Source organism: Leuciscus leuciscus, assembly GCF_965113295.1.
Source record: "Leuciscus leuciscus genome assembly, chromosome: 5".
NCBI classification, from domain to species: domain Eukaryota; kingdom Metazoa; phylum Chordata; class Actinopteri; order Cypriniformes; family Leuciscidae; genus Leuciscus; species Leuciscus leuciscus.
The window spans coordinates 13,325,075-13,350,533 of record NC_138729.1 but is presented as its reverse complement, the minus strand read 5'-3'; the positions used below and the strand labels follow the sequence as shown (position 1 = coordinate 13,350,533).

At 36.2% G+C, this 25,459-nt stretch overlaps 2 protein-coding genes across 2 annotated transcripts; one reads left to right on the top strand and one right to left on the bottom strand.

Moving 5' to 3' along the window:
- Positions 1–12: 12 nt before the first annotated feature.
- Positions 13–5,296, bottom strand: ssna1 (Sjogren syndrome nuclear autoantigen 1). Its single transcript, XM_082171546.1, has 3 exons — positions 5,004–5,296; positions 2,618–2,817; positions 13–353 (listed from the first exon to the last, which is right to left on the bottom strand). The coding sequence occupies exons 1-3, from the start codon at positions 5,053–5,055 to the stop codon at positions 258–260; spliced, it is 348 nt and encodes a 115-aa protein (XP_082027672.1). The 5' UTR covers positions 5,056–5,296; the 3' UTR covers positions 13–257.
- A 260-nt stretch (positions 5,297–5,556) lies between these two features.
- anapc2 (anaphase promoting complex subunit 2) lies at positions 5,557–23,836 on the top strand. Its single transcript, XM_082171419.1, has 15 exons — positions 5,557–5,610; positions 5,763–5,839; positions 5,959–6,214; positions 8,091–8,415; positions 10,630–10,762; positions 13,522–13,723; positions 14,161–14,280; positions 14,379–14,496; positions 14,605–14,783; positions 15,292–15,433; positions 17,831–17,906; positions 18,060–18,263; positions 20,544–20,676; positions 22,850–23,091; positions 23,531–23,836. Exons 2-15 carry the CDS (start codon positions 5,774–5,776, stop codon positions 23,741–23,743), a joined length of 2,409 nt encoding a protein of 802 aa, XP_082027545.1. The 5' UTR covers positions 5,557–5,610; positions 5,763–5,773; the 3' UTR covers positions 23,744–23,836.
- Positions 23,837–25,459: the final 1,623 nt, after the last annotated feature.

Below are 25,459 nucleotides of genomic sequence, written 5' to 3'. Positions count from 1 at the left end.
ACATCAAACAGATAACTTGTTAATTTGATTTATTAAAACATTAAATTTAAATAAAAGCATTACATTAAACACTAATCATATATCAAAACATTATTACAAATCTATACACTTTACATACACAGCTTCCTGATAAGAATGAGAAGTTACACTCTGATGTTGTGTGGTAAAGGTTGCTGGTAAAGATGAAAGAAGAGATAGGAGATTAATGGAATATAGACAAATGAAAGGACTGGGAGAATGGGAAAATTCAGTATTTATCAATGATCTTTGCTGCTTCTTGGTTCAGTGGCTTTGGTCAGATTCCCAGTTTCTTTCTTCAAAACGCTCAACAGTGTCTGAGAGCTTTCAAGAATCTGAGAAAGACAGACAAGGGATTTGTTCAAACCATAAACACACATTTTCTTTGTGTAACTAACTAACCTCTGCATGTTGTCCTACTTCTTTGGTTGGCTCAGTTGTATCATTCAGATTAATTAGTCTGAAATGTGGTGGCTGTCCACACACTAGCATCATTATTTAAAAATAATTGGATTTAAAAAAACTGGGTTTCTGAAAGATTTTTTAAAAACCTTTTTAAGATCAAGTAAAGAAAATGTAAGCAAATACAATATGTCGTCAATATGTTCACTAAATGTAAATGTCTATGGAGAAACCTAATAAGTTGTATTAGGAACATGTTTGACAATACAACTTCCACCAGATGTCCATTAATTTTTAATTCATTTTAGTAAGAAAACTAGCTGGAATACCTCTGCTCTCAACCACAAGAATATGGACTTAACTTTTACTGTATCTTCTGATCACACTGCAAAAAAAGTAATGTTCTTCCTCAGTACTTTTGTCTTGTTTTCCAGTCCAATTAGCAATTGGCTGGAACAATTTACAAAATGACATTAAATATGAAGTCTTATTTTCTATGAAAATGCAGTGAGTATGCTAAAAACAAAAATTTCAAAAAAAGTCTAAAAAAAAAGATCTACTTAATTAAAAGGTAAGTTTCCATAATTCATTGACAGATATGTGTTCTTGTTTTAAGCTTAAACCTAAATCAAATTATCTTAAAAATCTAATTTTCAAAACTTGCATTTGCATATCAGGTAAATGTATCAAAGATGTTTAGATATTTGTATTAGAAAACAGGAATACTTAGGAAGATATAAATGTTTTGCAATGCATGCAACATTTAATGCCATAACATAATCTGATTTAAGACCCTTATAAGGCCTTAATTTGTCTAAGAAAAAAAGAAAAAAAAGATAATATATTTATAAAGAAAATGTATAGCATCATATATTATGCTCAAAATGTGCTGTTTGGAGCTCAAGAAACATTTCAGTATTATCAATGTTAAAATTGCATATTATTGCATATTGCTTATTGTATTTTTTATTCTCTGATGAATATAAAGTTTGAAATAGATGTAACAAATGAAATATCTTCTGTAACTTTTCATTAATAAAATGCATACATTTATTCATTCCTTTTTTATTTTTTTATCTTACTAACCCAAACTTTTGAAATATATATACACATACATACACTTTTATACTATTCATTTATTTATGATTAAACACCATAGCAGCAATGGCTTTATTCATGGCAATCAACAGTATTTCAATTTTAAAACAGTTATGATTACAACAATATCACTTCAATACATTGTATACAATAATCTAATAAACATAAGTATATACCAATAACCACAACAGTAATAAATCGCATTTACATTGAATCTTTCAATTTAATATATGATAGAAATTAAAACATTATTCCAGGACAAACCTTTTTAAATATGTCCATTAATACATTTTCTGAATAAAACAACTAATGTCTAGTTCTAATGTCATTTAAAAATGGGCATTCTATTATGTGTTTTACATGTTTTACACTCAAGAAATTCTTACACAAATCACAAACCAGTTTCTCTTCCCCTTTCAATAAATATGAATGAGTGAGTCTTGAATGTCCAATTCAACATCGTATATATAACCTGGTCATATCTATTTACAAAATAATAATAATAATAATAATAATAATAATATGTAGCTCCTTGACTTAGTACTGGATTCAACTCCTATAGTTTGTTATACATGCATTTGTTCCATTCCATTTGCCATTTATATATATATATATATATATATATATATATATATATATATATATATATATATATATAAAAAATTTAAGTACAAGACTAATTTTATCGGCCATCCTGCTAGATATCAGATATTAACATTAGCACTGCACAATGGAGGAAAAAACATTTACAGTGGTCAACTAATAAACAAAAGATTCATGATGAAAACAATACAATATTTATCAGCCAACATCTGGCCATTTTGAGACAATATCAGCTAATAATTTTGCCTGGCCAACTAACAACAGTAGTCTTGATTCAATTTAAGTAATTCACTCCATTAAATGTATAAATGTTGTGTAAGTTTCATTTAAGATATTGGCACTGGGCCTGGCAAAAACATTGGTCGACAAAAAAAAAGAGAAAATAAAAGGACACCTCACCTGTGCAACATTAATAAAGCTAGTTTTAGTTTTTTCTGGTCACTCTGGTGTTTTTCTCTAGGTCACAATATATTAAACAGGTTGATTGTGTCCTTACCTTCATGTAGGCAGCCTCCGTCTCTGCGATGGTGCGGTCAAAGTCAGCGCGGGCACTGAGACGGCGTGCCAGGCTCTCGTTCACGCGACTCAGCTTCTCTGTCAGCACACGGATGTCATGCTGAAGACGTGTTTTCTCTGCTTCCTCCTGTTGGATCAGCCGGTTTAGATCTTCTCTTTTAGAGCACAGCTCCTCTATACCTGAGAAAGGTGAGGAGGATGAAAAGGGCCAGTTCTTTAAAAAGAGGCAGCTCCAGGCATATCTAAAATACGTTTAATCAGTGTTTTATTTGTGTTTCTTTACATTCATGTTGTGATAACTGAGAGGGAGTGTGTATAAGTTGCTGATGAGGGCTTGCTCAGCAGTTCTTCCTACTGATTTGTGCAATAAAGAACAGGATCAAACACCAATTCAAACAGTCCAGTAACGTGATATATATTTATTTATTTAGTTATTCATGTTTGAATTGTTTTATATTTCTTGTACATCAATTTAGTTTCAATATCTGTTGTTTTTAAATGTGCTTTATAAATCAATAAATTAAACTAAACACACACACATTATATATATATATGAAGAGTTCAGATGCAAAAGCCTCTAAGTGCCATCTGAAATTTTCTTCTAGAATGATCATTTTTATCAAGCTCGTATATTTAAGTTCAGTAATTTCACTTAAATGGCAATGAAATTTACCTATTAATTGTAATTTAAGTGAAATTACTGAACTTAAATATACGAACTTGATAAAAATGATCATTCTAGAAGAAAATTTCAGATGGCACTTAGAGGCTTTTGCATCTGAACTCTTCATATATAGTACTGTGCAAAGTCTTAGGCACGTTAGTATTTTCACCCTCCAAAAGTGTTTTTAAGCCAGTTATTTATATATTTCGCTATAGTGTGTCAGTAGGAAATATCATTTTATATTTCTAAACATTTATTTTGCCATTAATTGTCATAATCCAGCGAGATTGCATGAAGAAACCAAAAAAACTGAGACAGACTAGATCCAGAAGAACTGCGGGAACGTCTCCAAGACGCTTCAAGAAACCTTTTTACAAACTACAGTACTGTGAAAAGTTTTATGCACTCATGTAATAATGTTGTAAAGTGAGGATGCTTTCAAAAATAATGTCATAAATAGATTTTATTTATCAATTAACTTATATTAACTAAATCAAATCAATATTTTGGTGTGACCACCCTTTGCATTTAAAACAGATTTTGTCCAGGTTCACTTGCACATAGTTTTTCAGGTAGCTTTTTACGTCTGTTTCTTCAAGCATCTTGGAGACGTTGCCGCAGTTCTTCTGGATTTAGTCTGTCTCAGTTTTTTCGGTTTCTTCATGTAATCACAGACAGACTCGATGATTCTGAGATCAGATCTCCGTGTGGATCATATCGGCTGTTGTCAGACTGCTTGTGCATAAAATCTCAATGGATTATTACAGTTAATGGCTAAATGAATGTTTGGAAAGGTAAACTGACACACAACAGCAAAATATATAAATAACTGGCTTAAAACCATTTTTGGGGGGTGAAAATACTAACGTGCCTAAGACTTTTGTACAGTGCTGTATATATAACCAAAAAGTTTAAAACTACAACACAAATCTGAACAAAAGAAACCCAAGAAGAAGAAGAAGAAGAAGAAGATAAAACATAACAATATTAAATACAAATACTAAACTTTTGAGCAAAAGTTGTGGGTGGGTACAGTTGCTCTAAAAAGTATCTGGACAATAACTACCTCATAAAAATAAAAATAACCCTTTTTCCCCCCAAGAGGAAAATTTTGCAAATTGTGTTGTATTAATTTTAAATCACTAAACTACAACAGATAAATGGTTCAAAATGAAGTTAAAAAATCCTGTGGCACTTTCTGCTTGTCAGATATTGGTGAATCATGTTCCTAGTTCATGTAATGAAATACACTGTGGTTACTCTGCTGGACACCTGTGTTAATTGAAGAGAACTGACTTCATTCCAGTGGTTTGATATTTTGTTATCGAATGCAATGAGACTGACATACAGGTGTCCAAATACTTTTTAAGGCTACTGAATGTAATTTAATAGATTCTGTTTCTCCAGCTTCAAAGGAGATCGTATTGATGTCTCTCACAAACGCTCAGATGTCTTCTTGGCTAAAAACAAACAGTTGTTCTATCAGGGAAAGGACAAAGAAAGGCACAATACACTATAGGTGTCACACTAGTCTTCTAATCACCCCTGAGCTAGTAACGTTATAATGACTGCAAATGTCAGCGAAGACTAGCTGCATTCAAGTTCCTTCTACCCATCAAGTAAAACAAAACAAAAATATATGAAAATAACATGTATTTTCCCCTGACAGCAAAATAGTACATCTGGGTCGATGGTTACTTACATTTGACAAGTTCATTGTTGTAGGTTTGCAACGCAGCTCCTTGCTGGGTCATTCTGATTAGCAGGTTAGCACGAAAACTACAAGAAAAGGCCTGCCTGCACTCGTTTTAACACTAAAAGCGTTTCATGCAGTGAAGTCAGTTAGTTAGTTGTACCTTCTGATGTAAACTGTTTCTGGAATTCGCAAGCCACACACTTTACCGCGCGTTAAATGCTGCAAACCTGCGAGGGGAGTAACTTTAAAGAAAACATTCCAAAAGCTGCTAAGTCAAGTCTCCCTCCTGTTTCCATGGGAACGCATACGAAGCGTCATCACGACAGTTTGCGTGGACTTTTATTTTAGAATTTAGAATAGAGTTATATTAAAAACTGTTTTCATTATAAAAAAAAATAAAAATAAAAAAATACAGTCAGAACATTCAAATTACAAGGGAAATACAAATACATTGGGCAACTCCCACATTTATTCAGTGTCAAAGTATCTAATTATTATTATTATTATTATTATTATTATTAAGACCGTTGCCATTTTAGACAACTTCCGGCATCGACAATGTCGTCATCGACGCGCGACATGATGTTAAAGAAGAGCGCTACAATTTCTCCGTGTAATAACTGTTGACAATCATTCGAATGGCTTTGATCATATAATTTTGTCACTAAATTTGAGTCTCGTAGTAAAATGACTATGCACGTATGGTAACGGTACCGAACAATATAACGTTACCTTTAACCCAGGATATATGACTATTGTTTACAGTCTGAGTTGGAATGAACGAGGTGCAGACAATGCCACAGGGACTGTCAGCAGCCTGGGACACAGTGACATCTGCACTGGTGAGTGGTAAATATACTGCAGTGTATCAAATATCATTTTTGACATGACCATGTTATAGCATGGTATTGTTGAAATACATTTGCGTGTAAAAAGCTGTAACCTAACCATGTCTCTTTAGGTGTCTCCTCTGCCAACCAATGCTTTAACAGATGAGGTTCTCTGTGATGCCATGGCCCTGCTGGGTGGGCATGGACTGGGTCAGTATGTGGAGGGTTGGCTGCTGGAGACTCTGCAGGTTCGTTTGACTACATCTGTTGCTCCTGAGTTCTGGACGGGGCTCAAGCAGCCAGAGGGAGAGTCTCAGGAGAGGGACAGGGCAAATGCTTTACTTAAAGCCTTCAGAAACCTTCTGCAACAGCTGGAACCTTTCCTTGGTATGTCACAACTATATTTTAGCGAAGCCTATGTGTTTTTGGGGTTAGACGGGTATAGGGTTTGCATATTGTTGCTGACCCATTGACATTTTTTTTTTTTAGTAGGAAACCTCAAACTATATATATTGTACTTATTTGTTGCTGGTTGCAACTCTTGAAATCTGTCAGGAAAATTACAACCCAAAATCAAGATTAATTTATTATATTTATAATACATAATATTACGCTGTCAGAAGTGGATTTTAGAAGTGTTGATATAGGTAAATTAGACACAATTCAGTTCAAGTTTCAGGAACTGTATGTTCAATAGTTAAACAGTAGTTATTAAGGGAGGGAGGGGGTATAATTTCAGTTTACGTATCCTGATTGTATGCTTTAAAAAAAATGTAAGTTAGATAAGTTAGTTCCGATAAGAAATTAATACTTTTATTCAGCAAGGGTGCATTCAATTAATCAAAAGTGACAGTAACGACATTTATAATGTTACAAAAGCTTTCTATGATAATAATAATAATAAATGTTTCTTGAGCAGTAGATCAGCTCTTTAGAATGATTTCTGAAGATGAAGGATCATGTTACACTGAAGACTGGAGTAAAGATGCTGAAAATTCAGTTTTGCCAACTCAGGAATAAATTGTACTTTAAAATACACTACTGTGCAAAAGTCTTAGGCACGTTAGTATTTTCAACCCCCAAAAAAGGTTTTAAACCAATTATTTATATCTTTTGCTGTAGTGTGTCAACAGAAAATATCAATTTCCAAACATTCATTTTGCCATTAATTGTAATAATCCAGTGAGATTACAATGTGTATGTATCCAGTGTATGCACAAGCAGTCTGACAACAGCCATTGCTCCACGCAGAGATCTGATCTCACCATCATCGAGTTTGTCTGTGATTACATGAAGAAACCGAAAAAATTTAGACAGACTAAATCCAGAAGAACTACAGCAACGTCTCCAAGGCGCTTGAAGAAACCTTTCTGCAAACTACAGTACTATGAAAAGTTTTAGACACTTGTGTAAAAATGTTGTAAAGTGAGGATGCTTTAAAAAAAATATCATAAATAGATTTCATTTATCACTTCTATTGACTAAATCAAATCAATATTTAGTGCGTTTAAAACAGCATCTTGTCCTGGTACACTTGCACTTAATTTCTCAGGTAGCTTTGCAGGTCTGTTTCTTCAAGCATCTTGAAGACGTTGCTGCAGTTCTTCTGGATTTAGTATGTTTGCTTTTTCCGTTTCTTCAAGTAATCACAGACTCGATGATTGTGAGATCAGATCTCTGTGTGGATCATACCGGCTATACCATACCGTGTGGAACAATCTCACTATATTATTACAATTAATGGCAAATGGAATGTTTGGAAATGTAAACTGATATTTCCTACTGACACAATACAGCAAAAGATATAAATAACTGGTTTAAAACTTATTTTTTTGGTGTGAACATACTAACGTGCCTAAGACTTTTGTACAGTACTGTATATTCAAATAGAAAAATTTTTTTTATTATTTTTTTTAAATATATTTCACAATATTACTGTTTTGATGTATTTTGAATCAAATAAATGCAACCTTGGTTAGCAGAAGAGGCTTCTTTTAAAAACATAAAAAATCTTACTGATCTAAAACTTTTGAACCTTTATATATATATGGTTAGTGTTTGTTGTGTACAAAATATGAGACAAATTCATGCTGATTTTACTTTTTATGCTGATTTGCTGAGTTTTTTTGCATTAAAAAATGGAGTGTAATGTTATTAATTTCCATTGATATAATGCCATAATGTGAAATCTGAATAGTTTTAACTTGTCCAGTGTTTCCTGAGTCTACTGTTTTAATCGTACTCTCCCTTTTTTTCTGTCAAGGTGGTCTTGAGAGACTGGGCTCATGGCAGGATGAGAGCCGCGGGGGTCTGTGTGGTCCAGGGGCCCGTGGTCTGACCGAGAGAGCTTTCTCTGTCGTTCGTGCCATTCTCCTGTTCTCTCCTCCACCTGTGCTGCAGGAGCGTGTGTTGGAGTTTTATAGCCGCACATTCTCTGTGCACATGAGTCAGGCAGGGGAAGCTGTGGAGGCTGAGGAGGGCACCGCAGAACATAATGAAGGCGGTTTGTGTCCAGGCTGTGCCGCCCTCCTTCACCTGTGTTGGTGTCAGGAAGCTCTAGAGCAGCTTCAAGAGCTCAGCCACATACTGTGAGTTGAAGAGAAGTACCATTCTGATTCAACTACAGATGCTTACTACATCCTAGTATTTTTTTTAAAAACACTATATAACATTATGCAGTATTCACTGCAGTATAGGGCTGTCAACGAATATTCTAAATTCGAATATATATTCGAATAGTTTTAAAAAACAGAAATTCGAACGTGAAAATTAATATTCGAATGTGAATTTCGAATATGGAAAAACACGCCCGCGGAAGCAGAGGCGCGGCTGTCTGCTTTGCGAGTGGGCGCGCGCGCTGCCTGAAGCCTTGTTTATACTTTCGCCTGTCTCCGCAGCGCGAGTCTCCGCAGACTGCGCGCGCACCTCCCCAAACGGACGAGGCGTTTATACTCGACGCGCTCGCCGTTGTACTATTCTTTGAAACGATAGGGGGCGATTCGCGCTCGTGCGGACGCGTCGAGTATAAACAAGACTTGAGGGACAGGTCACACGAGTCGCACTGTCTAGCACAGCGTCACTGCTGAAAGTTGACAGTGCACTAAAAGACAATGGAATAAATTGCAGTCAGTTTTTCCTTTTTTTAATACAAGCACCAATAATGTAAGTAGCCTTTTTCTTTTTTTAATAGCACTTTATTTTTTATGAACCTCAGGGTAAAAGTTCTTTGTTGTCACATTTCTCGGAATTGTGTGCCTCATTTTATTTAAAGTTAAACAGAAAAGTTCCATGTTTACCACAGCTCGCTCGGAGCGTTCAATGTCGGTTCTATACTGTAAAACTTAAATTAATGTTAATACATTTGTTTCAATCACTGAATGAAGCCTGCTATATTTGGGGCAAGAGTCGCGACCTTAAATTGCTTGCACAAAACTCTTGATCAGCACTCAACATGTGCTTATTGTTGTTCATTTAAACCGTTATTATGAGCAGAGAGAGCGTGAGCGCGAGGGCGCGAGAGAGAGAGAGAGTGCCTGCGAGTGAGCGAGACTGAGGTCTGCGGTCTTGGCCATTAGTTTATTTACTTGGTTTTGTGTTGGTAATACATTGTAAAATATGTTTAAACTTAAATTAACTACCTATACAAGTTATGTATGTCTCTTTGTATTAATTTGTCCTGTTATTGACGTAATGCGCGTCATTGAAAAAATGCGCAACCAGATGTTCGAATAGTTCGAATATTCGTGTGTTTTTTAGAGGGAATATTCGAACGTCATTTTTGAGCAATTTTGACAGCCCTACTGCAGTATGTTACATAGTTTATTGCATTTGGCACATATTATCATGTTTAAAGGAATGATCTGGAAATAAATATGATTATTTTGAACCTTCAATTAGGAGTGTGCGATATTGACGAAAATTATATCTCAATATTTTCTGGTATTTCATTCAACCAATTTGTTTAAAGTGACTGTCTTTAAGAATAGGTAATTGAATCTTTGACTCACCTAACTTAAAAAAAAGAAAAGAAAGCAGAATCATTCAGTAATGAAACACTGTTGTGTTCTGCTTGAAGTCACTCAACGGTTCTGTTGTGGCTTGGTTCGAAACAATTTTTGTTGGTGAAATTGAGCAAAAACCTATGTTATAAACAATATTCTGTCTAAAATATAACTTTCAATATTAACTTATTTATTGAATTGTTGTATAAATCAATATCATATTTGCAATCACACTCATATTCAGGAAAAACAGCACTCTTGCTTGTGTGATATTATGTAATTATATCATATATGATATAAATATAACAACAATTCATATGGGGCATTCGTATAGGTTAAATCACACAGTTAAACTGTGCACTCTCAAGTCATGCTCTTATTTGTTTTTTGTAAAATGGGTGACACTCAGTAATGTCAGTTCACAAATTGTTAAAACAACAATTACTGTATTAACGTAGACGATGCATATTACTTTTAATCTTTTTTTTTTTTTTTTTTAAATACCATGGCAGCTTATGGCAATAGCTTATGGCAGACTGATCAAATGAGTCAAGGAGGAGATGTTGAACGTGATAGGTGATATTCTGGTTTATTCATCACACTAGTCATGGAAGGTCATGTTTGTTGATCTCACTGCATTGTTACATTATTCCACACATACAGAAAATATGCATATTCTGTGATATGTACTTCAAAAGTAGTATGGTTGTCTTCAATTCCAAATATACCAATGTGACGTTTGTTGCAGAGGTAGAGTACTGGGATATATAACGCCGTAATAAATGTGTTTGGTGATTTCAGCTCCAGACTACAGCTGTTAGAACGCGTGAGCTCTGAGGCCGTGACCAGCATCCTGCACCAGTTGATAGAGCAGAGGATGGAGCAGCGCTGCAGGGGAGAATACGAGAGCTCTTTTCTCACAGACTTCAATGATGTACATAACTTTCATTCAGTTACACAGCAGAATTTATTTTATTTGATATGATCTACAGAAACATTAACCGTGTTGATACTCAAACTTGTATCGACATTCCATTAAGAATCCAAAATGTGTCACTTGATCCATGTAGTTTTAAAATGATGTGCATTAGTTAACAAAACCTTGGCCAACATGACTTCAGCGTGAGCAAATCCTGATGTGTGCTAATTGAAATCATTACTTAAAACTATTGAACTTTTAAAGTTATGAAAACAAATATGAGTAAAAAACACAACATTTTTAGATTTTCTAGAGAAAATGTTAGTGGTTCTCTCTTGTGCAAAAATCACTGCCTCAAAACCGATCTCTTCAACCACGATGCGGATTATAAACTAAAGTTTAATATTGAGGGTTTGGGGATGTTCAGCAGCTACATGACCTTAAGTCATCCTTCGGATGAGACGTTAAACCGAGGTCCTGACTCTCTGTGGTCATTCAAAATCCCAGGATGTCCTTCGAAAAAGAGTAGTGGTGTAACCCCGGCATCCTGGCCAAATTTGCCTCTTGGCCTCTGTCCATCATGGCTTCCTAATCATCCCCATACACTGATTGGCTTCATCACTGTCTCCTCTCCACCAGAAAGCTGGTGTGTGGTGAGCGTTCTGGTGCAATATGGCTGTCGTCGCATCATCCAGGTGGATGCTGCACATTGGTGGTGGTTGAGGAGATTCCCCCTTTCATGTAAAGCGCTTTGAGTACCTAGAAAAGCGCTATATAAATGTAACAAATTATTATTAAGTATGAACAGTAGTAGTCATGCAAATACAACAAATTTAACAAATACCACTAATAATAAAAGGTTGTGCTTGTCTAGATTTAATAAGTAAATAATATTCAGCTTCATTATTCCATCACACAAATTAGAGACATTTTCTATTCAAAATGGTCAATTGTGGTTAAAAAAACAATACATCATAAAAATCATAGGTGCACTTTATTTAAAAGTGCAGTTGTTGTTAAAAGTTTACATATACCTTGCAGAATCTCTAAAAAGTTAAATATTTTTCCATAATAAGAGGGATCATAAAAAATGCTTTATTTTTTATTTAGTACCGTCCTGAATAAGATATTTACATAAAAAAGAATTACATATACTCCACAAGACAAAATAATAGTTTTAAAAAGTTTTACCCCTTTCAAATGTTTGCATACGCTTGATTCTTAATACTGTGTGTCTTAAAGGGATACTCCACCGAAAAATGAAAATTCTGTCATCATATACTCACTCTCATGTTGTTTCAAACCTGTATGAATTTCTTTCTTCTGCTGAACAGAAAGGAAGATATTTAGAAGAATGTCAGTAACCAGACAGTTTTAGATACCATTGACTTCCATAGTATATTTTTTTCCTACTATGGAAGTCAGTGGTATCTAAAACTGTCTGGTTACTGACATTCTTCTAAATATCTTCCTTTCTGTTCAGCAGAAGAAAGAAATTCATACAGTTTTGAAACAACATGAGGGTGAGTATATGATGACAGAATTTTCATTTTTCGGTGGAGTATCCCTTTAACCTAGATGATCCACCTAGATGAGTGTTTTTTGTTTTCTGATGGCATTAAGAACCAGGGGGTGAAAACTTTTGAACAGGATGAAGGTCAGGATGAAAAATGTATTTTGTTTAAAGATTATATGTTTTTTATTTAGTTCTACCCTTCAGAAGCTACAGAAGATACTTGGATGCTTCCCAGAAGACAAAATAGGTAACATTTATCCTGATTTTCAAATTGAAAGTTTTCACCCCCTGGCTCTTAATGCATCGTGTTTCCTTCTTGAGCATCAGTATATGTTTTTTACCTTTTGTAATAGTTGTGTTTGAGTCCCTCAATTTTCCTCTGTGGGAAAAGATGGATCTCAAAATCATACAGTCACTACTGGAAAGGGTTCAAATATGCAGGGTAAAAGATGCTGGAAAACCAAAGAATTTGCAGGACCTGGAGGATTTTTCTGAAAAACAGTGAGCAGTTTAACTGTTCAGGACAAACAGTTGTGGATCATCCAGGTGACCACACACCGTATTAAGAATCAAGCGTATGTAAACTTTTTAATGGGGTCATTTTTATAAATTCAACTATTATTGTCTTGTGGACCATATGTAAACATATTTTTTATAAAATATCTTATTCAGGACAGTTCTCAATAAAAAAAAAAAAATAACATGCATTTTTCGTGATCCCTCTTGTTGTGTTAAAATAATTAACATTTTGCAAATTCTGCAAGGTGCATGTTAGCCTGACTACGTCAGACTTCGTACTTCCGCTCATGTAAACTTTGACCACAACTGTATGTGTACTTTACTGACAAAGTACTGAGTAATATAAGGTAACTACACTAGTCAACATTTGAAGTGGATCAAAACCTTTCATCAAAGGTATACATGAATTTTGAACAATACCCGTAGGACAACTTTGATGAACTTTTTTGATTTACTTCAAATGTTGACTACATAGGTTAAAGTCAGGTTCAAGGCTAGTTACCTTGAGTAGTTGACTAGTTACCCAGTTATTTTAACTATTGTAATTACATAGTATGTACCTGCAGAACATGAATGTAAAGTAAAGTGTTACCAAAATCATAACTTGATTATCATAACTTGATAATCATAAATTGATTAAATGTTCTTTGTCATTTTTTGCTTCATTTGTGAACACAAGCTCTCTTTTTATATTTTAATATTCAAGGTTAAAGTGCCTAATTAATCACTGTGTTTCCAGTGGTTGGGGCAGGTTTTAGGATGGCTGAGCAGGGTGTTTGCCAGTAAGGTGGAAGAGGTGGGCAACGATGCCACAACCACAGATGGCAAGACGGGTCAGCCAATCAATGCTCTCCTCCAGCGCTGGCACTGTCACATGCACCAGTTTTTCTGCCGTATCTACGTAAACATGAGGATCGAAGAACTCTTCAGCATCATACGAGGTGAGAAAGAAACTCCATTTGTGATGCATACTGCTTGTTATGGGTTCTCAGTCGGGTCTCAGTGGGTAGCACTGTCGCCTCACAGCATGAAGGTCCCGTCTGAGCCAGGAGTCTTTTCTGTGTGGAGTTTGCATATTCTTCCTGTGTCAGCATGAGTTTCCTACGGGTGCTCCATTTTCTCCCACACAGTCCAGAGACATGCAGGCTAGGTGGATTAGACATGTCAAATTGGCCGTAAGAGTGTGTATGAGTGTGATAGACAGGAAGGGCATCCGGTGTAAAACCTGTGCCAAATCCAATGTGTGTGTGCAGATATTTCAGATGAAGCGAACCCTGCAAATGAGCGGGGCTAATGCTAGGAAAACGTATATACTGCATGTAATCTTATCCTAGTTGTTTTCATTTCATTTGTATTTTTCTCTGCTTAATTGTTGCAGATTTTCCAGAGTCTATTCCCGCCATTGAGGATCTTAAATTCTGTCTGGAAAGGACCAATCAGAGACAGCAGCTTCTGGCCTCTCTCAAATCAGCCTTTGAAACGCGACTGCTGCATCCAGGTCGGTGATCCAGGCCATTTTCACACTCGCGGAATACTAAACTCGTGTAAAAAAATTCTGACATTTACCATGCTTTTACCTTTCTTTTCCCACTTCAGGAGTCCATACATCTGACATTATCACTGTTTATATCTCAGCAATCAAAGCTCTAAGAGAGCTCGACCCCTCCATGGTCATCTTGCAAGTGGCCTGCCAACCCATTCGCAAGTATCTCAGGTTTGTCAACTGCACTGGTGTTGTCTGTCTCAAGGAAGTTGTGCTTTTTTGTAAACCAGTTCCAATACTGAAGTGGTTAGTCTTTTATTGTAATGTTGGAAATTACAGAACCCGTGAGGACACTGTGCGCCAGATAGTGGGCAGTCTGACAGGTGATGCGGAAGGTTGTACTGATCTTGCCAATGAGCTTTCTCGAGCTGACCCTGTTACCTTGGAGACACAGGATAGTGAAGATGAGGGTAGTGATCCAGAGGACTGGACTCCAGATCCCACCGATGCTCTCACAGGTTACAGTTAACCGCCCACACACACCAACATGAACACTTCAAGCCCCAAATGAAAGTAACAATTGGCATATATACTGTACGCCGTATACTTACATTTAAAAAAAAAACATTACCATTTAAAAAAAGAGTTTTCTATTTTAATATATTTTGAAATGTAATTTATTCCTGTTATGGGCAAAGATGAATTTACATGATGAGTTTGCACATGGTTTGTCTTAAGCATGTTAAAAAACACCACATAGACATATAAACAATATTAAAAGCTTGATTTTTTTTTTTTTTTTTTTTTTTTTACCACATCGGGACTTTAACAATATTAATATCTAAACTAAAGTATGTAATGCTAAATGCAGTTTCATGGCAAGGATCATATATTAATGGTGGTATATTTTTTCTCAAATTCACCAGTCATTGGCCTGTGTATAGAAAAGTCAATACAAACTGCAGTCACAGAAATATGGGCAGGCAGTCCACATTTCAGCTCTCTCTCTTCTCTGTCTTTCTGTAGATAAAACTGGCTCTAAACGGCGTTCTTCTGACATTATTAGTCTGCTGGTCAGCATTTACGGCAGTAAAGAGATCTTCATTAATGAGTACAAGACTGTACTGGCCGACCGACTTCTTCATCAGCTCAACTACAACACAGTCAGGTAACCCACCAATATAATACTCTGTTTCCACTTTCCACTATAATCCTTTACTTAATGCTCCTGAACTAGCTTAATTTGGTTTGGTTTAGTTAAAGCAGAAAATGTGGGACATTGTGTAAAATGCAATAACATCAAGAATCTGTGATTTGTTCATTCTCTTTCAACTTTATTTAACTGACAAAAGCACAAAGAAAAGTTTTCCAAAGTTTTCTCTGAACAATTTAATTGTATTTTTTAAAATATAAACAAATACAAATTTTGATGGATGCAACACACTCCTAAAAAGTTGGGACTGAGGCACAATTAAAGTGAAAAGCTTATAGTATATCCAAGTTAAACTCTTTTGAAACAGTCCACAATAAGTTGGTGAATTGGTGAATAGTGGATGGTATTGTGTTTGAGGGTAAAAGGAGCATCTCAGCCTTTGCAAGCAAAGATGGGTCATGGCTCATCACTTTGTGCCAAATATCATGAGAGAATTGTCAGACAATTCAAAAATCACATTTCTCAATGCAAGATTGCTAAGTATTTTGGTATTTCACCTTCTGCCAGACATAATATTGTGAAAATATTCAGGGAATCCAGAGAAATCTCAGTCTATGTTGGGCAAGGCAGGAAACCTCTGTTGAATATGCATGACCTTTAAGCCCTCAGACGGCATTACATGAGAAACCGTCATGCTACTCTGTTAAGTATAGCCACGTGGCCTCAGGAGTATTTTGGAAAACCGTTGTCTCTTAACAGTCTGCTGCTGCATCAAGAAATGCCTCTTGAATCTCTGTTACGCAAGGAGAAATCTGTTCAATACAGAGATGCCGGCGGGTTCTCTGGGCCTGAGCTCATCTCAGAGTGTCCAAAACACAGTGGATGTGCTGCAGTCAGACGAGTCCACATTTCAGCTTGTTTTTGGGGAAAACGGACATTGAGTTATCTGTCCCAAAGACAAAAGGGACCATCCAGACTTTCATCAGCGATGGGTGCAAAAGCAAATATCTGTCATGGAATGGGGTGCATCAGTGCAAATGGAATGAGTGACTTGCATGTGTGTGAAGGGACCATTGATGTGGAGGCATATATTGGGATTGTACATTTAATGGCATCAAGATGACATCTTTTTTGGGAAGCAAGACAATGCCAGGCCTCATTCAGCATGTGTTACAACAGAGTGATTTCTTAGACACTTTACACCGTAGAAGGGATGTGCTTGACTCCCTGCCTTCAGTCCAGATCTGTCTCCTACTTAAAATGTATGGCCAATCATGAAAAGGAGAATCAGACAACGATGACCACAGACTGTTGAGCAGCTGTCTTGTATCAAGCGAGATTGGACAATTGGTATCCTCAATTCCCAAACTATTAAAAAGTGTAATTAAAAGGAAAGGTGATGTGACAGTGTTAAACCTCTGTGCCAACTTTTTTGGAATGTGTTGCAGCCATGAAAATCAAAATTTTATGAAGTTGTTCAGTGAAAACTTGCTTGCTTGCGAAATAATATAAATGTTTGTTTGTGGGTTCAGAATAGTTTGCACTGCACCATCCTTCAATAACTACATCTTTGCAAAGCTTTACAATGTGCTTTACAACTTTTTTTTTTATTAAGAATTCACAACATTACAAACAATCTTATCCACATAAATTGAATAAATACAATACATAATATACATATAAATGGAATATATTTCAAATATTATTTTGAAATCATTGAATAAAGACCCAGCATTCTTTTTGTTTTTTGACAATTTGATTGACTTTTGTTAGGCTGTCTAGACTTTTGATAGGCTCTCTTTTTAAAGACTGTATATATATATATATATAAATTTAAATGAGGAAGAAAAGTAGGTGTTGTAGACATATAAATGTGGGTGGCCATGAATGCATGTGTTCAAATTCCCAAGGAAAGGACATGGTCTGTTAAAAATGTATACCTTAAATGCACTATTTGTCACTGTGTATAAAATAATCTCCATAAAGGTAAATGTATTCAACTGTGGGAAAACTGCATATTTAGGGAACAGATTCATTTTTACAACCCTAATTTCAACCTAGTAAAAATGCTATTTTTCTGATGGGGGAGGACCTTTTGAGTTCTTAAAGTTATGTTTTCATAGTATAATGAATTACTGTGAATGAATGTAAATTCCCATGACAACAGTTTAAAGCAAAAGAGAATGGAATGTGGCGGGTTTTTAATATGTACAGTACTTGTGTACTTAAATCAAAATTGACATCTTTTTTTTTATGCAATATTGCAGCATTTATTATAAATGATTTATCCACGCACGTCATTATTTTTAAAAGGCCGTTTCACTCAGATATGCAGTACGTCACAATAGACTAAGACTATAATAATTTTCTTTGCACACTGACTTTAAATTCTCTTTGTGTTTTTGTTTATAGAGAGATTCGCAACGTTGAGCTGCTGAAACTGAGGTTTGGCGAATCCCACATGCATTACTGCGAGGTGATGCTAAAGGTATGCTTTCCACTCCGCTTGCTTCTCAGCTCTGATCCGCAAATTCACTGCTCTTGGTTATCCGTCATCTTATTATCATGATATGTGACCTCAATGGGATTTACTTCCATTACGTGTGCTATTTATATTGAACTTGTCTGTCTTCCTCTGCAGGATGTAGCAGACTCTCGGCGCATCAACACTAATATCCGAGATGAGGAGAGTCGTCTTCCTGTAGAGGAGCAGTCTACTTTACTGCTGTCTGCCATGATCATCTCATCTGAGTTCTGGCCCCAGCTGAAGGAGGAGAAGTTGGAACTGCCTGCAGTTGCTTCTAAAGCCATGGAGGACTACACACACCGCTTTGAGAAACTCAAGGTACTCCAGTCTAGTGGTTCTCAATTGGTTTTGTTTTAGGAGCCAGATTTTACATTGGACATCAAGGGCCCCATTTTAACGATCTAAGCGCATGGTCTAAAGCGCACAGTGCAAGTGCACTTTGGGGTGTGTCCGAATCCACTTTTGCTAGTTTTTCGACAGGAAAAATGGTCGGTGCACCTGGCGCATGGTCTAAAAGGGTTGGTCCCTATTCCAGACCTGCCAACCTGTACGCATTTTGCGTAGCGGATATGCATTTTGACTTCAAAGTACGCTGGTACGATTTGTCACTCTAAACTACGCAAAAACCTGGTGACGCCTCTGTGCACGCGCTGTCCTTAAATCAAGCTACAGCAAAAGAAGAAGAGTTCGACCAATCATAGCGCTGGGTTCATTCCCCAAATAGCAAGCGGGGATGATTGACAGATGCGTAGGCCTATCATTAAAAAGAGACTGAAAATCGACACCAATAAAGATGCCCGCTCGATCCCCCTTCCACTCCCGTGGCCGCCGTCTGACTGATTTCATAAGCGAGGACAGTACAGTACGGTACTTCTGACTCCTGAAGGTAAACGGCCTGGGGTCGATGTGGAAAGTTGATTGTTGAGTTAATTTAATCGTATGGATTCGATGATCACACAGATCACATGGATTATCTTAAAATACTCCGTTAAGTTATTCATGGTCACTCAGAAAAGAGGAAGACATCATTCAGTCATGCAAATAATAAAATGCTCAAGTAATGCTGAACTATAAATCTTGAAATCGCTATGGCTTAGTGATTATGAAAGTGCTGTGATTTGTGGATTAGCCTACTAATAAGCGCGAGTCTGGAGAAACAGGCGTTTATTTATTCATTCATTCTCAGTGTTGAGAAACGTATGTGTTACGTTATTGTGTTAATAATAACTAAAGTACCTAATTATGTTACATACTTATTTTGTATGAAAACAAGCGCGTTAGTTACTTATGGATTAAAAAGTACCGTTGTATCAGTGCTGCGCGAGCTCTCTCACAAACAAGGACGCGCGCGCACACACAGAGAGAGAAGATCATTGTAAAATGAAAATTGACGGGATAAGTTTAAATTTTGTTCTTGCTTGTTTTTTTTCTGTCAAAAAGCATTTTGTATTATCCATCCCTGCTTTTAAAATTCGTTAAATGACGGCTGTTTTACTGTTAACACAGCCCTAATTATATGTCGGATTCGGAACTTATACTTTATATTATTTTTAGAATAAGTGATTCGTTATGCTATTATTGGACTCCTGTCTATTCATTGTCAAATGTTTTCTATAAATATATTTGTATTGGCTAACATTTATTCAGCTAATACATGTCCTGTTTAAAATGTGCAATGTTCAAATGCAAAGACAGCACGTCACAAATAGAAGCCCTTTTCCCTGTGGTATTTAGTATCATATTTGGATATTTGAAATTAAATTAATTAGCCTATCTTAATTGTACACAATGTTCCTATGTTTTTATATTTTGTAATATTTTTTTTTACTGTGTTCTAGGGGTTTCTTAATTTTAGACTAGTTGACCAGCACACATTATATGCAATGCAATTATATAATGCATGTGTGTTGTCGTCCAAACCGCCCATACAACCGACTTCTGGAAATAACAGAAATACATAAATAAACAAATAATGAATGCGAAAAATAAATAAATACACATTTCAGTTCTTAACAAAGAAGTTCACCCTCTGCAGCAGCTCAGGCGACAACAGCACCTCTAGGGTCATCATGGCCAAATCCGTGCTCTTTTGTCCATTCTGGATTAAATGAGGTCTGAAGTTTCGGCATGTTAATGTTATGATATGACGTAGCCAGCACGTGGACTCCACGACGTGGAGGCTTGTTTACGTTTTTAACCAATGATATATCAGATATTTATTTGACACCACTTTCAGTCAATCATTTGTTTGACCAGAGATCTTACGGCATTAGACGCTATGCTTCTGCTGCGTCCCAACACGCCAATGGGCGCAAATGCATTTGCTATTTAAACAACGTAGCGCAGGACGTGAAAATGATAACTGCGTCGGGCTGGAACTTGCAAAAAACTCTTGTGTCGCGCCTGGCGCTGCATTGCGCCGAATATATGATAAGGCCCAAAGTGTTCACCCAACACAGTACCAAGAGTTTGATTAGATTCTTTAGTTCGTCATGATTATACAGGATTTCTCACCTGATTTGTCTTTATGATTCCAGTGTAATATAGAAATATCTTAAGCCATATATTTTTTTCCTTTTCCTTTTTTCTGTTGTGCAGGCCATGAGGACTCTGAGGTGGAAGCCTCACCTGGGTTCTGTTACCCTGGACGTGGAGCTGGAGGACAGAACCATCGCAAACCTCGCTGTGTCTCCTATCCAAGCTGCCATTATTTTACACTTCCAGGACAAAGGTGTGGAAAATTAGTTTACCCAAAAATAATTTCTTCACCCTTATATCATTCCAAGCCTGTATAGTTTTGTTTTTTTTGTGGAACACAAAAGAACTTTAGTAAAAATGGCTACGTTTTTTTACATGACGTAAAAAGCATTTCATTTTGGGTGAAGAATAATACAGGGCCTGTTTACACCTATTAACTTAATACCCTAATGACAAAGATGAATTAATGATATTGGATCTATGACCTCTGGAAGCATCTCTTTCAATAGCTTAATCAGTATAGGGTCTAACATACATGTTTTGATTTAGATGATTTAACGAGTTTAGAAAATTCTTCCTCTCCTATAGCAATGAATGAATCAAATTTTTCCCCAAGGAGACTACAATGCACTGCCTGATGCGAGACTGTAGTAGACGGTTGCATAGTTATAAATTCTCCCTGATATTATCAATCTTGTTAGTAAAGAAGTTCATAAAGTCATTAGTGATGTGCTGCTTGGAAACGTCTGGGGTTGAAGATTTATTTAGCCACTGTTTCAAATAAATACCTAGGGTTTTGTCGCAATCGTGCTCTTTCCATGAAATGCAAAATATCTTCCTGTTGCGCTCCACTTTTCTGGCTGCTCTCTTAAGGGCCTGAGTGTGCTCGTTGTACCACGGCGTTGGACTATTTTCTTTAATCTTCTTTAAGCGCAAAGGAGCAACTTTGTCTAAAGTGCTGGAAAAGAGAGTGTCAAACGTTTCTGTCGCAATATTGAGTTCTTCTAAGCTATCTGGGATGCTGAGGAGATGAAACTGATCAGGAATATTATTAATAAAGCAATCTTTAGTGGCAGAAGTGATAGGTCTAACATATTTGTAACACGGAGTCGACTTTGCAGCCTTGGCTAAATGGAGTATACACAAGACTAGATAATGATCTGAGATGTCATCGCTCTGCTGTAGAATTTCAACGGCATCAACATTGATTCCATGGGATAATATTAGATCTAGAGTATGATTAGAGTATGATTACGACAATGTGTACGTCCTGACACATGTTGTCTAACTCCAATAGATTTCAGAATGTCTTTAAATGCCAATCCCAATGCATCTTTTTCATTATCTACATGTATATGAAAATCACCAACAATTAGGACTTTATCTGCAGCCAGTACTAACTCTGATAGAAAATCAGTATGGTGCCCTGGTGGCCTGTAGACAGTAGCCAGCACAAATCTCAAATGTGATTTATTATTTACACTAGATAGTGTTACATTAAGCACCAACACTTCAAAATAATTATATTATATATATATATTTAAAACAAGACTTCTCAGTAATTCTGAAGATATTACGATAAATTACAGCAACATCTCCCCCTTTGCCTTTCAGACGAGGCTCATGTTTATAACAGTAATCTTGGGGGGTGGACTCATTTAAAGTAATGTAATCGTCTGGTTTTAGCCAGGTTTCTGTCAAACACAGCACATCTAGGTTATGATCTGTAATCATATCATTAACAATAAGTGCCTTTGAAGCAAGGGATCGAATATCCAGCAACCCGAGCTTTATCATTTGTTCATCCGTATTATATCTGTATGACCACACACAGTCATATGACTTTAGCGTAACCATCACTTAGCTATCGAGAACTCTTTCAGTCTTTATAAAAATAAAATTTCCCTGAAAGTTTGAGTTAGAATAGTTTGCAAGAGCGTGATTATAAACACAACGAGGCTGTTTATAATCACACTGAACTGACTTCAGCTGAACAACACCCGTAATGTATAATTTTCCTGTCATCACTGTAAAGCTGCTTTGAAACAATCCGTCTTGTATAAAGCGCTACATAAATAAAGGTGACTTGACTTGAAAATGAACTAGTGAGGATATTTAGCAGTTTTCCTGTTCGGTGTGATGACGTTTAATGTGCACAACAACATCTGTTGTCACATTTAGCCACTTGTTAGCAAATGGCTTTTTTTAAGACAAGTAAAAATCACAAGTAGCTATTACTTATGTATTTTATGTTGTAGAATTAAATTTGGAAATATCTTGAGCTTGTGTCAATCACAGACCTTATTTCAGCCATTTAACTTCCCACCGACTTCGGGACGATGGAACCAGAAGTGCTGAAATGCTGAGCATACGCACTACCTAGTGCGCCAATAGGTGACATAATCTTGATTGTTTTTCTTTATTAGGCACATGGACCTTGGAAGAGCTGAGTGGCGTCCTGGGTGTACCTCAAGAGATGGTGCGCAGGAAGTTGGCGTTGTGGCAGCAGAGGGGTGTGCTGCGGGAGGAAGCCGGAGGTCGATATACTGTCCAGGAGACAAGCTCTTGCAGAGAGAGATCTGACAGAAGTGTCATGCTCATAGACAGTGATGAGGAGGGAGACTCCAACACTGCAACACAGTCTGAACAGAGAGAAGAGAAACTACAGGTTAGTTATACACTTCCAACACTTGTCATTACGGTAACACTTCACAACAAGGTTCATTAGTTAACATTAGTTAATGTATTAACTTACATGAACCAATCATTAGCAATCCATGTGTTACTGTATTTGTTAATTTTTGTTAACGTTAGTTAATAAAAATACAGCTGTTAGTTCATGTAAGTTCACAGTGCATTAACTAATGTTAACAAGATTTTAATAAAGTATTAGTAAATGTTGAAATTAACATTAACAAAGATTAATAAATGCTGTATACGTGCAGTTCATTATTAGTTCATGTTAACTAATGTAGTTAACTAATGTTAACTAACAAACCTTATTGTAAAGTGTTACCATCATAACGCAATAATGTAACACTGCTCAGGGCCTTACTTGCATGTAATGCAAAGTTAATTATAAACTATTTTCCCTTGTTGTTTCTCAGCTGTTCTGGGCCTACATTCAGGCCATGCTGACTAACCTGGAGAGCATGACTTTGGAGAGGATCCACTCCATGCTTCGAATGTTCGTGGCCGCCGGGCCTGGAGTCACTGAGATGGATGTGAATGAGCTGCAGGCTTTCCTGCAGAAGAAAGTCAGAGCCCACCAGCTTATTGTGTCCACTGGTGTCTACAGACTACCTAAGACCACTCAATAGTCAAAAACCAGTAAGCGGAGACCAGAAAAACGATGATGTCTAAGACACAAATTGCTCATTGTGCAAAATAATAAAATTATGACATGTTTGTAATCTCTTGTTGCAGTCTTTTTGGTTTGTAAAATATTGTAGGGTCTAGTGAAAATGCTTTTGAGGTTGGGTTTTAAATTCAAATACAAATTACATTTTTGATTTACACATTTTTTAATTCAAATGATCAGCCTAACAATTTGAGGGAAAAGTTTAGTGAAAAAATAAATAAACATTTATGTTGCTTTTGCTTAATGATCACTTTATATGATGAACAGATTGAATTTAGGCTTTTATTCACATATAAACATTCATCAACTCACACGTCAGTCATGGTAAACGGAAGCTCAAGCATGTTCACTTGATGTGAGAGAACCAATGAGGGTCATTCTCATGTGTTATGCTGCACTTTTGAGATTCTGCAAGAGGTTTGTTCTTGTGCGTCAAGTAGGTTCAGTTGAACTTATGTTTATGCTCGCTGATTGAAGTTTGTGTGTGAATTAAATACTAAATTAATCTGTTCATTATATAAAGCAGTCGAGTCTCTTCAGAAAATTTGGTCTAAACCTCTCAATTCATATGGATTAGTTTTACAATCTCTTTATGAACTTTTTGAAGTGTCAAAATTGTAGTTGTCTAGCTGCCAATGGAGGGACAGAAAGCTCTCAGATTTCATCAAACTAAAGTCTTACTGGCTTGGAGCGACATGAGGGTGAGTAATTAATGAAAGAATTTTCATTTTTGGGTGAACTATACCTTTAATGCAATAAGTTTTTGGTACATAAAAGGGTTATATGTTATTTCTACTAAGTAAGTATGCAACTACATGTCAACTTATTCTACTAACCCTAAACTTAATGACAGCAGCATTTGAGTGACATGACATTTTGGTGTTGGATTGTGTCACTACTTGATGTTCAGAGTGCAACCAGGACCCTGAGTTCTTTGAGGAAAGAAAGGTGGACATATGTTCTGCACCCAGTGCTCCAAACGTTGCCATAAAGGTTTAAATGCTGTAGGAGCAGCATAGTAGATGTCAACTGAAGGTCTCTTCTGATTTTCCCAGAACATACATATAGTATGAAATAGGATGAGATCTGATCTGAATCATCAGATCACACTGCTTTTTCCATTGCTCAGTGTCCAAGACTGAGCTCTTGACTCCAGGTTATGCATCTGTGTTGGCCTTGGATGAAAGTGGATTCATGGCAACCACTGTAGTTTCCAGCTCTGTGGAACACAGTAAAGTTTTTGTTGATTCTGGATCACAGAGGTGTTGTTTTAATTCTTTAAAACACATGAACATTTTGTGAAGTGTCTAATCCCTACATGAAGATTGACTTTGGAATAGTGATCTTTTTTCAGAGTGGTTTATTATTTTTGAGATTTTTTTGGTGGCAGTTGTCCTCATAAATAGAACTCTTAATTTAGAACCTCATGATATTTTTCTTGTTTTCAAAACCCATATTTTTCTGAAAAACAAAAGGATATTCATATTTTAATTATTTTGGCAAAGTTTTATATTCATAAAAAAAAAATAAAATAAAAATAAAAAAAAAACTCATATATTACAAACCTGGAAATCCAGACCTAAATCTAAAAGATTAATGGTCTGGCGTCGACTAATGAATATCTGCAAGCTCGAAGGGCGGCACCAAGCAATGCATTTGAAAATCTCATTGCACA